We start from the raw sequence: 12,542 nt of genomic DNA, 5'->3' as shown, positions 1-12,542 counted from the left end.
AGTTTGAGGCAGAGGCAGAGCTTGAGGCAGAGGCTGAAAATTCTCCTGAAGGATCAGACAGTCGTAGGAAGCGGACTGTGGACCCGGCCTCATTCTCATCACCACGGCCAGCTCGAAAGGTCGCCAGATGCGAAGGTTCCGGTCTCCATCACGAAGAAGATACGAAGCAAGCCAACATGACGAGTAGCGCAAATGTCGATGAAGCAGTATCGAGTATGGAGAACACCTCTGGGAACGCCAACGCAGGCAGCAGTTCTGACGGAAGCGCCTTGATAAAGAGCGTCATAGAAGAAGAGCCTTTGGACGAGGATGGATTTAGAGTGGACTATGAAGCGGCCGCAGCCCGCGAAGGGGATGCCATGGATGAGGAGGAGGATGCTGTGATGAAAACCGTAATCAAGAGAGACGATAGTGTATGACCAAAACCAGTTTCAATGAAGAGATACATCCAGAGTGTTTCAGGTGGCTTTCACCTCAATATTGAGAGCGCGCAAGCGTGCCAACAGCTGAGACCATATTGGACAATCGTACTCGGGACGCGCTAGTATGACATTATCATTATGTAACCTGGACTTGTCCGGTAGGCTCTATCATCAACTCTATATGTGCGAGCAGACTCCTCCTATCCCATATTAAACGCATTACTCTTTAATCCAACGCAAATCTTTGCGAATCTCGGTCCGCCGATGGCACCACGTTGTAGTTCAAACGCTGTACATAATAGTCGTCTTCAAGCTCATGTGCCCGAGGCTTGCGTTGCACCTGGCCCAGCAGAATTGGCCGGAGCCCCTTCTTGAAGTTATAAAAGCAAACGCAGCCGGCCAGGAGTGCACTCGTCGAAAAGACCACCCCTACGCAGAGGTAGAAAACCATCTCATCCTTTAATAGGGTCTCAGCAAGTAATGAGTTCCCATAGAGAACGATGAGTCTGCTAATCAGGTATGCGATGTTTGCGGCATGGAGAAGCTGTGAGATATGGTGTTAGCGCGTGCCTGTCCTTTTGAGGTTGAGCGACCTACCAAAACAAACGCCATACCAATGCGACGCTCATGCCTGACAAAATATACCGCGATAGCCACATGTATAAGAGTAGCAGGGATGATTGAGATCGTCAATGAGAACTCGGGCTCTTGGAAATGGACGTCGATGAAATCGTAGAAGATTATGAACGCGAAGACGAAGTAGGGTGTGAACTTGAGAAGGACGAGGTAAATCTGTGCCTGTATGAGTATGACTAGGCAAAAACGATGACGCAAGTCTTACCTGGTAGACAGCGTATTTGGTTTGTATCTTCTTGTCAGGGCTGACATGCTGGTATAAAGCCCAAGAGAACTCACGATATAGGCCCCTCGCTAACCAGCACATAATTGCACTGCTGACACATGTGACCACGGTACAGACCATCAAGCCAGGTGAGGTCTTCTTCCAGAAAGGCCAATCGACATCTGCAAAGGGAGTGCCGTACATGTCGTGATTAATGAGAATCCTCCCTACTGCATGCCTGGTCTCGCCATATTGAAGTACCGTCGAGATCGAGAGACATATGTTGGCGGCGCATTGAACGAACACTTGGATGTGGTTCTTGATTCGGTATGCGTCAAGTGTCAAGATGATCTGGAAGAGACATCCTAATGAATTGACACACAAGGTCAAAGGGATGACATAGGATATTGGAACCTGGTATGCAACCGAGTTTACCCAATTCAAGTATGTGACCAGAATAACTCTAGGGCTTGTTAGCCGGTTCATCTAGTGAGTGAGTTATGCGGGGAAATACGAACGTCTGTATCGTAATATTCGTAATAGCCTGAACTGTCGTAGTGCCAAAGAAAAACCATTCCAACCTCGTTTCCGGCCGCCACGATACCATCGTTGCTATGTTCCCCGATCGAGCTGCCCACACGCCCAAATAGGTAATGGAAACAAATTTGCCGTGAATCAGCCACACCTGGGCAGGGTACAAGCAGTGGGTATTGTGTGCGACGGGAGAATCTTTTTAGCAGTCTCGAAGGATCATGATAACGCGTGGACAGAAGCAAAAACCTTCTAGTTCCATGCATAGTCTGGCATTCTCCGGGCTTGGGTCCGCTAAGGAAGTCTAAATACGGGAAAGGAGCTTCCGTGCTATGCCGCATTCAGCCGAACGTCGACCATTGCAGCTGGCATCGACGCTATGCCATCCCAGACTTCCTACGGCGAGCATTCCCGGGACCTTGATGGAGGATATGATTGAATGATCTCGGATATTACTATCACGATACGAGGTTGGTGCTGTGGAAGGTGTGGGGGGGGACTCAGGCTAGACGATTTTCTTGTTAGCGTGACAGCCTTCATGCGGGATGTCTCATCAACCCAGCCTTGCGACACTTGAGGTTCAGGACAAAATCACAGCGACATCTCGCTTCCGCTGCTGAGAACACCAGGTTTCGCGATACTCAACCCGATACGCCTTTATCCTGTCATGATGATTGACAGTCCTATTCTAGACATGCCCCGCGCACGACGCGCAAACCGTGGGTCTTTTCGCAACCAGGGGGCACAAAGCTTGCAGAAAGCTGTTCGAGAGGAATCCATGAACCGTAAAATCTCGAAGGCCAGACGCATTTGCTTTTGGAACACTCATCGAACTCAGATGGCGACTGAGGATCAAGCGACCTCTACACTGTGGGAGTTTAAATCATCTAAGATCCCGTTCTCATACCTCGTTCCTGCATCCTTCCTCCGACTGCCCACAATGCGACACGAGCACTCAAAACTCTTACCCGAGCTTCTGCTGGCAAAAGGCTACACCACAACCTCCTGAGAACGAACACTTGATTCATCCTCCTCTTCATCTCTCGACTCCGCGAGACATACTCGGGGCCCAATTCACGCTTCATCCCGTCCATAGTGAACTACAAAGCGCCCATGCCTTATGCTGCGATGGTGGGCCAAACCCTTGTAGTACCCCAGACAATTCATTCGCGCCCTACGGTTACTACATTGCTTGCTCCATAGAAATTCCTGGAGTTGGACAGTACAAGTGGAAATCCCAAATCTGTCATCCAATCCCACTAGCTCGTGATGTTCCCGACCAACCTCAGGCGCCGCAAGAACCAGCACAGCACCATGGCCATGCATCAGAAAACAACACACTAAGAAGGAACTACGAAGACACAGAGTACTGCGATGCTACCAGACAAAAGATACGTAGAACCGCTGGGTATGCAGCGACTGTCGAACGGGAACACAGCGAAGAAGCATACGGGGTCGGCACCGAGGAGAGTGCTACGGGAGACGAGACAGTTGAAGAAAATGAAGAAAATGGAGAGGAGGAAGAGGAATACTACCGACGCGAAAGTAGCGTCGAAGTCGAGCAATTCGTCAATGAGCGCGACTCATCCGATGATGAGTCAAACCGTTGGGATCCCACCAAAGCCATGCAAAAGGCTGAAGCTAGGCGTGGCCTCGTATGTTTCGGAATCTTTCCCAGTCACGGCGACCCAGAGCATACCCTGTTTTACAGCGACTGAGACGACTGGGACAACTGGGAACACCGATGGCATGCAGACACGTTACGCACCGGTATTTGGAAAGTAAGCTTTGACCCCAGGTTTCGCGTTTTAAAGTAAGCAATTCCAGGCTTCATTATGATCAAACAAATGATGTACTTGGCCCTGACGATTATGGCCGTGGCTAGATCACGCCTCAAGGCGTCGGCATCGGCACCACCTGCATTTCGAGAGACCATCGTATCGATACATTGCAGCAACGCAGGGTCTGTGAATGACGATGACGTGATTATATTATGTTCCATCAACCCTGGTGTGAAGGACGTTGTGCTCGATGGCGCGCGACTTGTCATGGACATAGCCCTAGTTCATATACTAGATCTATGCCGATCTATAGGTCGTACTAGCATAAGTGGTGACAACAGATGCCACGGTTCAATCAGCCTTACTGACCGGCAATTGCGTAACGCAATACGGATTCCCCAATACGGGAGAAGGCTGAAGCATTTGTGGCTTATGGACCAGCGCTTCACTCGGAAGCGGGCCAAGATCGTTTCCAAGACAAGGCTGAAGATGGCTATAGTAGGGGGAGAAACTGTGGGGGACAGTCACGCTGCGCAGGTTGTGGCTAGTATGACTGGGGGTTTTACCAGATTCGTGTACTTCCATGGCGGCGAGGTGCCATACAGGGAACCATGGTATTAGACAAGCAACAGGTATCGTAATATGCAAATGGAGTGTTTCGAATATGGAATATACATGTGGTTGCATTCCAAAAGTCGCGCGAAAAATGAACATACCTCTATCCATACAAGTATTACGCCAACTAATTAGCTACGCCGTCGCGGCTTCGGTTGAGAAGTTGCAGCATTCTACGCCGTTACATCGCCGCTCTTCGCTCGCTTCGCGTCCCTTTCCTCGCCAGCATTTGCCTCGGCGCGCCTTTTACCCTCGTCCTTCCTTGCAGTATCCTTCTCTTCCCGCGCAATACGCCGCGCCTCTTTGTCCTGCTTCTCCTTTTCCTTCCGAAGAGCCTTGCTCTCGAACTCGTGCCAATCACCCTCCAGCTCCTTCAGCGCATCGGCACGTCTCGGTGGCGGGGCTTCGCTCGTGAAGAAAGGATGCTCGAGCACGTCGGCGGCGGTGGGTCGCGCATTGGGATCGAACAGGAACATTGCCTGGAGAAGTTCAAAGGCCATAGGGCTAACACGGTCCTTGTACTTTTCCTCAAAAGTCGACTGTTTTCGTTCGGTTGGCCGTAGCAGTTCAAACCACTGCATGTCGACGATCCCTGGCCAGTCTTGAACCGTAGGCGTGCCCAGTATGTTGTAAATCTTGTCCAGCTGATTAATCTCGCCGCCATCGCCTGGGAAGATAGCGTGCCGTGTAAAGATCTCGACCAGCACACAGGCAGCCGACCAGATGTCGACTGCTGGCCCATACTGTGTTTCTCCCAGCAACAGCTCCGGTGATCGGTACCAGATGGTAATGACCCGGTTGGTGTAATCGAGCTTACTGCTTTTCGCGTAGAAACGTGCAAGACCGAAATCTGCCAGTTTCAGTTGTCCGGTATTGGATACGAGGATGTTCGCAGCCTTGATGTCTCGATGTAAAACGCCGCGACGGTGGAGATAATCCAGGCCTTCGAAGAGCTGTTTAGCCAGGTCCTTTTTATGTGCTTGCTCGAGCTTGAAGGTCGGGTGGTTCAAAAGACCGGTAAGATCATGGGAAAGGTATTCGAAGACCATGTAGCAGTCGTTTTTCTCGACCATGACTTCTCGGAGATTAACGATGTTGGCGTGGTTAAGAGATTGCAGAAGTTTGACCTCACGGATGGCCGTAACGGGGAACTGGCAGTTGTTAGCGTCATGTCATTGTCTAGCACTGGGTGTACTTACGCCATCGCGTTCGCCCTCCATACGAATCTTCTTGAGAGCTACCATATCCTTCGTATAGACATGGACTCCTTTGAAGACCTTTCCGTAGGTGCCGGATCCAACCACCGATTCGTTGCCGGGCTTCCGGTAATATACAGACTCTGAAGCTGCATGTTCAGGGACCAGCGTAGGCCGAGGTTTCATGCGCTTCCTCATAACGATCTTAGTCTTGGGTATCTGAGGAGGTGGTGTCTTTCGCGCTGGTCGTGGGTCAGGCCGTGGGTCGAATCGTCTATCGTCAGGTCGTCGCGGTGGGTATGGTTCTCTACGATCTCTCGGATCGCGCATATCTCTGGGATCGCGGTCACGGATATCGCGTGGGTCTCGTGGATCTCTCGAGTCTCGCATATCTCTTTCTCGTGGGTCTCGGAAGTCTCGCTCTTTGCCGCGATAGTAGGGCTCACGCGTGTCTCGTAGATCTCGGGTGTCTCTATCGCGAGGGTCTCGATAGGCAGGTTTTCGATCGTAGTAGTTATCATATCGACGGTCTCGTTCCCTATTGTCTCGGTCGCGGCCACTGTCGTAACCTCTATCCCTCGCATCTCGATCTCGATTGCTTCGTGCTTCCGAGTGACGTGGGGAAGCTTCCCGCGCTGCTGCTGCGGCCTTTGCTTTGGGGTCAAGAAGAGACTCTTTGGAAGCAGGCGCAAGCTTCTCGGGCTCTTCCACTCCAGGCTTTGCTTTGCTCGCTGGTGGCACTGGATTCTTAGTCTTCAACGAAAAACCAAATCCTGACTTGGGTGCTGTGGGTGCTTTTGAAGGTGCCATCCTTTTGTCCTCTTTGGAACCCTCGTCTTCTACACGCAGATCTTTGGATGGGCGAAAGGGGTTGTCATCAGCATCCACAGATGCTGAGTCGGCAGGTGCTTGCGACGCGACAGCGGGCTGTGGGCGTGGCGCTTCAGTGGCTGGGCGGCCGCCTCGAGTGCCCGACGCTGGCGTCCAAGACAAATTGGAGAACTGGGTTGGCGCGCCACGCCCTCTTCCGCCCGGACCGCCAAACGGAGCGGTTGCGCCAGGACCTGACATACGGCGGTCGGGGCCATTGAAGTTGTTGCCGCGATAGCCGCCATGCCCTCCGCGATGGGGGCTATTCTGGAAGCCAGGTTGTGGGTACGGTTGGTTTGGGTAGTAACCTGGAGATTGGTTCTGATGATAAGGAGATTGATTTGGGGTATAGCCATGTGCAGGCGACCTGATGATGTCAGCATTCGGATGACCGAAGACCGATGGGATGGAAACTAACCCTTGATTGGGATACGGTGGACCGTTCCAACCGCCTCGACCGCCGCCATGATAGGGCGATTGATTTTGAGGGGAATATTGATTTTGGGCAGGGTACGGTGGCGATTGCTGGAAGCCACCACGTCCTTGATAGTGATATGCTCCCCTCATCTTGCCGTGGTCCTCCCGACTTTTGGACGTGTCAGAGTTGTAACCTGATCCCGGCACTGGCGAGCCTCGACGTGATGCGATCCTGTCTGTTCCTTTGTCCAGGCGTTGTCGCGGCCTCGATGTAGGAGAAGGCGAGCGGGATGTACGGCGTCGAATGGGTGGGCGGGGCGAACGACTTCTGCGTGGTGATAGTCTGGCTCGGTGGGTATGGGGCGGCGAATTTCTGCGAACTGGGCCTGGAGATCGCCTACGAGGCGGACGAGAGGGGGATCGAGCACGTCTGGAATCTCGACTGCGACTCCTTGCCCTGTCGCGTGTATTATAGGGCTTGTAGGGCCGTTCACCGTGGTTGTCGAAGGGTGAAATAGGTCTCCGATCAGTTCTTCTGGGTGACAGTCTCCGAGGCGGTGTTTCACGCCTAGATCTCCTGTCGAGTGAAACTGATCTCTTCCGTGCACGATGAGCCACTGGCCTGTAGTGTGTGTCTGCAGAAGGCGAGCGGCGGCGAGTCGAGGTGGATGGGAAGTATGTGTCGGGCGTGGTTCGTCGAGGCGGTCGATCGCGGTCGGAACGCTGAGCTCGTGGGGAGTATGCACTTGTGGGAGGCCGGCCCGGCGAATGTGCACGTCGTGGCCTCGATGCAGAGCGTATGGAGCTGCGACTGCCCTGCCGTTTCACGCGCTTGGACGAGCCTCGTGGAGATGGAGAACGGGGGTGGTGGCGTTTCGACGATGGAGTTGTATCGCGATGGTGGTGGTGATGCCGATGCGAGTGGACAACCCTGTCTGCGCTGGCTTCCCTCTTCGAAGCTCGATAGCGGTCCTGCCCAGAGATGCTGCGACTGCGTCGACGCGCGCGCTCTCTACTCAAGCTTCTTTCGCGTGAACGTCCCCGTGCGTGTTTGGCCGATGAATGCGTGTGGGTGTCGTATGCGCGATGTCTAGGAGAATCTCTGGCAGCTCGTGGCACTGGTGACGTTGTTCTGCCCTCGTTGTTCCTCTCCCGTGACCGGTCCCTAGATCGCTCTCCGTCCCTACTAGATGAGTCCTCTGGTCTCCACTGGTCTGTATCCTGAGCCCGTCGCAGGGCAGCCATAGAGGCAGGAAGGGCATCAGAAGGCGCAAGGTTGCAGCATCAAGAGGTCCGCGGGTCAAAGTGCCACGGCCTAACCGAACAACAAGAAACTCCGGCACCCTGCTCTCAGCCTTACGAAGCAGTAGTAATGAAAGCGAGAAACAACAAGAGAATCAGCGGCGACTGTAACACACTCCTCAATGCGCTGCCGTTGATGCGCTTTTCGATGTTGCTGTCGTGGCCGCAGACGCTGCGCATGCAGCGCCTTCTCGCTCGTCGGTCTTTCGCCTGCCGCTATCGACAACGCCAAGCCCCGTGACAAGTCGCCCTCATCGAATGTGCATGGAAACCCCTCCATAGCGCCCAAGACTCAAGCCTGCTCCCAATTGTCATCTCGGCTTGTCCTTTCCGCATCTTCAGATTTTGGAGATCATTTTGCAGTCCACCAGGTGTGCCATATGGCTTCACGACATCTACATAACGCATGCGAAGCAACACTCCGCCACCCTACTAAAGACAACCCCTGACCACCGAAGCTTTAGAGAAGGTAACCTTCAATATCAGGCCATGGCAACTCGGACACGGCGATACCTTCAAACACCAATAAGTCGATATATCCCATTATCGGGGGTTGGGCCGATCCAGAAGGGCGATGCGATCCTTTTGTAGTTTCATTGAGTTCGCCGCGATCATCTTGACGTTGGGCTTCTCACATTACCACGATCGGAAATGCGAAAGCTCGCCCTCCGCAAGGGAGGGAAGATGGTGTAGTTCCCATGCTGGGGGCGCGGTCGGCGCGCCCGATAGCCTAGAGCTACCAGACCTGGATGCAATGTATGGCACGTCGCCAGACAAAAGAGCCACAATATGTGAACCAGGCCCACTTGCCGTCCTGGAACCATCACCAAAGACGAGCAGCCAGACAAATCTGGACATGCTCTCGACAGCGCCCGGAGCATTTTGCAATTGAGCGGCAGTCGTATGGCGGTTCTAGCCCTGGCCGGGGCTGGGAACTGGGAGTTGTAATGACAAGTAGAGGAGATACTGCCTTTCCCCAACGTGGGGTAGCCACAGTATATGTTAAGAATAGTGCACGATGCGTGATTAGTACGCGACTGCGCGAGAGCGGTATAAAGACGCCCAAACAAGGCCGTGGTAACTTGGTGACCCTTTGCCCTTCTCTGCCATCGCCAGTAGATGACCAATCCTCCCTCGATGCACATCGCATCTTCATGTAATGGCATGTTATGATATGCGCAGTGGGTTGAGCAGGGAGATGGGCGGCGCTGAAGCGGAAGCGCCGTTTGCCGTTCTGCTAAGTTGAGGCTGCGGGGACCGAGCGAAAGCCCTCGGGCCCCGTCAGGGTGGTCTGTCACCGGTTCGCATCATCGCTAGATGTCGTGAATGTCGAACCGAACGTTGGTGGTATGGTCGATGCCATGCGTAATCGGGGCGGCGTGTGTTGATGATGAAGCGTCGGGTAGGGAATGGTCGTGGTCGTGTCGCAGCTCTCCTGCTGCTCGGCTGTCCGCTTGTCACGTGCGCACATGGTCAGAGCGCGAAAAGCTGTGGCGTCATCGCTTGGTTGCAACGCTAATCCGCATTCGACGACGCAGGAATAAGTTATTCCCTTGTAGTCATACTGACCGGGCTCCGAACTATTCTCCTGCGGAGAGCATGCGCCAGGCCAAACATGTTTCACTGGAAATCGTGCCATACTTTCATCTCTAGTTTGCTGCTTCTTCAGTACTAAAATCCCCTTCCCCACTAAAAAGTCACGACAAATTCCCCGCGATTATGGACGCCGACACCCCCAAGCCCAAGTCTGCGGTCCCGTCGCACATGATGAACGGCGGATCACCCCTCAGGCTCACCACCGAGGCGCGCGATAGGAAAGAGCGCGAGCATCTTTTCCATGCTATAGAGACTTCCAACCGAGGGCGTCAGCCAGTAAACTTTGACGGGCCGACTAGCTATTTCCCCACGAAGGCTTCGGTCGCGAACATGCACACTGACAACCGACATGTCATGGCGAACGGTCAGGTAGACGCCGAAGACCCTTACGAGGGCGCCGTTGCCCAAACACCACTTGCGACGAGTCGCGCCCATAGCCCATACACACAGCATCCCACCATCGACTTCGATGGCCTTAGCTGGCCCAGCAAGGGCACGCGGGAGAGGAAGGAGGCGACCGAGGAGGAGAAGGAAGCCAATCTCAAGAAGCTGTCTGGTGCTGTCCGAACTATGCTCGAGTGTCTGGGCGAAGATCCAGACCGCGAGGGACTGCTGGACACACCAGAGCGCTATGCAAAGGCCCTGCTCTTCTTCACCAAAGGCTATGAAGAGAACTTGCGCGACATCGTCAACGGTGCTGTCTTCCACGAGGATCACGATGAGCTCGTCATTGTGAGAGATATCGAGATCTTCTCCCTTTGCGAGCATCATCTGGTCCCCTTTATGGGCAAGGTAAGTCTCCCTTTGTTCTATTGTACCTACTCTGAGGAATAGTGACTCACCTCTCCGTAGATGCACATCGGCTACATTCCGAACCGTCGCGTCATCGGCCTCTCCAAACTCGCTCGCATCGCTGAAATGTTTGCTCGTCGCTTGCAGGTACAAGAGCGCCTCACCAAGCAAGTTGCGCTCGCCCTCTCCGAAATGCTTCAACCACAAGGTGTCGCTGTTGTAGTCGAATCGAGTCATTTGTGCATGGTCATGCGCGGCGTGCAGAAGACAGGCGCTACAACAACCACAAGCTGCATGCTCGGATGCATGCGGTCAAGAGACAAGACGCGCCAGGAATTCTTGAACCTCATCAACAGGCGGTAGAAATGATGCTGGGTCAGCAGAGCTTCAACATTCATTTGGGGTGAAAGGAGAAGTCACTCGCCGCATCATGTGCTATCGTTGCACCACTTTCCGTATTGGCGTTATATCGGACCGGCGTTTGGATGAGGAGTTCATCACTCTCTTTAGGTGGGCGGGCTATTGTGTGGCATCACTAGACGCATATGCCTTTCAACAGGCGTTTCCTTAACTCTTTTTCGCATTCACGATGTACGACTCTGCGTCGATGTACGCAAACGACCCCCGCGTTCCGTTTTCTGATATGACACGCATCTGTGCTCCTACAGTAACGAGAATAGTCACTATGGTTCAAGTAATCGTCGGTAAATCGACATGCTTAACTCCGAACACCGCGAGCTCCCATAACCTCGATAACTAATCAGACCGATTCTCGCGCGCCTTGATATTCGTCCGTTTCCACAGTATCGGCATCGCAGCGAGATCACCTTCCGCTCCGGAATACCACCGAGGTTGATTCGCTCCCAGCCAGCGATAACTCCGTCCCCATCTTGGCGATAAGTCCATCATCTTAGTGATGTTGACATTGGGAGTGCATACCCAAACTTCACCTCATACAAGAAAAAAACTGAACAGGTCTGCACACTACATCAAGATAGAGCCTTGCGAAGTGGGTCAGGTTAACGGGGCGCCTTAGGCATGGACGGAATATAAAAGTACACATGAAGGACGAATCAACTTTTGCCCGCCAAGTCAAGCAACTTCAGTCCCGTCACACATTTCCCCTCTTCTCTGTCAGCTTTTGATACACAACTAACATACATTATGACATCACCAAGAGGTCTCGAATCTTGCTGTCTCAAATCGTTCGACTGGAACGGTACTCCAAGCGGCCACGAAACGAAACTCGCGAACAACCCAACCTACATCACCGGGTCCAATCCGAACGCAGCCGTACTTCTCGCCCACGATGCTCTAGGCTGGAGATTCGGAAACACCCGTCTTCTAGCCGATCATTTCGCCAAAGAGGTCTGTCCACGCTCATCTGAGCAATATGATATATCTCCTGTCCTCATGATACAGTGCTAACAAAAACGCTACGCACTCTAGGCAAACGTCACAGTCTATATTCCTGACTTCTTCGGCGGAGAAGTACTCGATGCAGGTCTGATGAAAGCAGGCAAATTTGACAAATTGGATATCGAAGGCTTCAAAGTGCGTAACGGCCGCGAAGCCCGCGAACCAGAAGTCTTCGCATGCGCCAAAGAGCTCCGCGCCAGCGGCTTCAAGAAGATTGGTGCAGTGGGCTACTGCTGGGGCGGCTGGGCCATCCTGCGTCTTGCAACTGAGAAGTTGGTCGATTGTGTCATCTGCGCTCATCCGTCTTTGATCACCGAGGCGGACTTCGATGGCGTTGATATACCGATTATGTTTTTGCAGCCGGAACATGATAGTATGTTCCCCGAGGAGATGAGATTGTATGCTTTCAGGAAATTAGTGCTGGAGAAGAAGAGTCAAGCGGTTGAGTGGGTTCATTTCCCAGGTGCTCACCATGGTTGTTTTACCAAGGGCGATGAGGAAGTTCCGGGAGAACGGGAGGCCATGATCAAGGCCAAGGATAGGGCGGTGACGTGGTGGGAAGAGTGGCTTGTTTGAGCCTGCCTCATGTAGACACGGCACCTCCATACATCAAGTCACGCTAGAGATGGCCACAATTCGCGTCGCATTTTACAAAATATTATATGAGGTAGATGTATACATTGTCTTGGAAACTATCAACTTGTTAAGATTTAATGATGTGTATGCAGCAAAAGGCGACACGAATTCTAGACACCGCTGG

At 53.0% G+C, this 12,542-nt stretch overlaps 6 protein-coding genes across 6 annotated transcripts; 3 read left to right on the top strand and 3 right to left on the bottom strand.

Annotated features, from left to right (window-relative positions):
• Positions 1-465: 465 nt before the first annotated feature.
• Positions 466-2,135, bottom strand: BKA58DRAFT_374066 (uncharacterized protein). Its single transcript, XM_046169286.1, has 4 exons — positions 1,782-2,135; positions 1,264-1,726; positions 1,020-1,214; positions 466-966 (listed from the first exon to the last, which is right to left on the bottom strand). The coding sequence occupies exons 1-4, from the start codon at positions 1,868-1,870 to the stop codon at positions 649-651; spliced, it is 1,065 nt and encodes a 354-aa protein (XP_046031762.1). The 5' UTR covers positions 1,871-2,135; the 3' UTR covers positions 466-648.
• Positions 2,136-2,488: 353 nt separating this feature from the next.
• Positions 2,489-3,512, top strand: BKA58DRAFT_397112 (uncharacterized protein; the record flags this gene model as incomplete). The annotated part of the gene is made up of 2 exons (XM_046171405.1): positions 2,489-2,513; positions 2,599-3,512. 2 exons carry the CDS (start codon positions 2,489-2,491, stop codon positions 3,510-3,512), a joined length of 939 nt encoding a protein of 312 aa, XP_046031761.1.
• Positions 3,513-4,363: 851 nt separating this feature from the next.
• Positions 4,364-7,918, bottom strand: BKA58DRAFT_397111 (uncharacterized protein; the record flags this gene model as incomplete). The annotated part of the gene is made up of 2 exons (XM_046171404.1): positions 4,364-5,341; positions 5,390-7,918. The coding sequence occupies 2 exons, from the start codon at positions 7,916-7,918 to the stop codon at positions 4,364-4,366; spliced, it is 3,507 nt and encodes a 1,168-aa protein (XP_046031760.1).
• A 566-nt stretch (positions 7,919-8,484) lies between these two features.
• Positions 8,485-9,388, bottom strand: BKA58DRAFT_26180 (uncharacterized protein). The gene has a single exon (XM_046166774.1). It carries the CDS (start codon positions 9,139-9,141, stop codon positions 8,587-8,589), a length of 555 nt encoding a protein of 184 aa, XP_046031759.1. The 5' UTR covers positions 9,142-9,388; the 3' UTR covers positions 8,485-8,586.
• On the top strand, positions 9,385-10,726 carry BKA58DRAFT_397110 (GTP cyclohydrolase I; the record flags this gene model as incomplete). The annotated part of the gene is made up of 3 exons (XM_046171403.1): positions 9,385-9,447; positions 9,629-10,363; positions 10,424-10,726. 3 exons carry the CDS (start codon positions 9,385-9,387, stop codon positions 10,724-10,726), a joined length of 1,101 nt encoding a protein of 366 aa, XP_046031758.1.
• A 599-nt stretch (positions 10,727-11,325) lies between these two features.
• BKA58DRAFT_26160 (alpha/beta-hydrolase) lies at positions 11,326-12,443 on the top strand. The gene is made up of 2 exons (XM_046166773.1): positions 11,326-11,731; positions 11,813-12,443. Exons 1-2 carry the CDS (start codon positions 11,528-11,530, stop codon positions 12,356-12,358), a joined length of 750 nt encoding a protein of 249 aa, XP_046031757.1. The 5' UTR covers positions 11,326-11,527; the 3' UTR covers positions 12,359-12,443.
• Positions 12,444-12,542: the final 99 nt, after the last annotated feature.

This window comes from Alternaria rosae (assembly GCF_020736505.1).
Source record: "Alternaria rosae strain MPI-PUGE-AT-0040 chromosome Unknown BKA58scaffold_1, whole genome shotgun sequence".
NCBI lineage: Eukaryota > Fungi > Ascomycota > Dothideomycetes > Pleosporales > Pleosporaceae > Alternaria > Alternaria rosae.
Note: the sequence above shows the minus strand (reverse complement) of the source record. Positions and strands in the feature narration are given on the sequence as shown.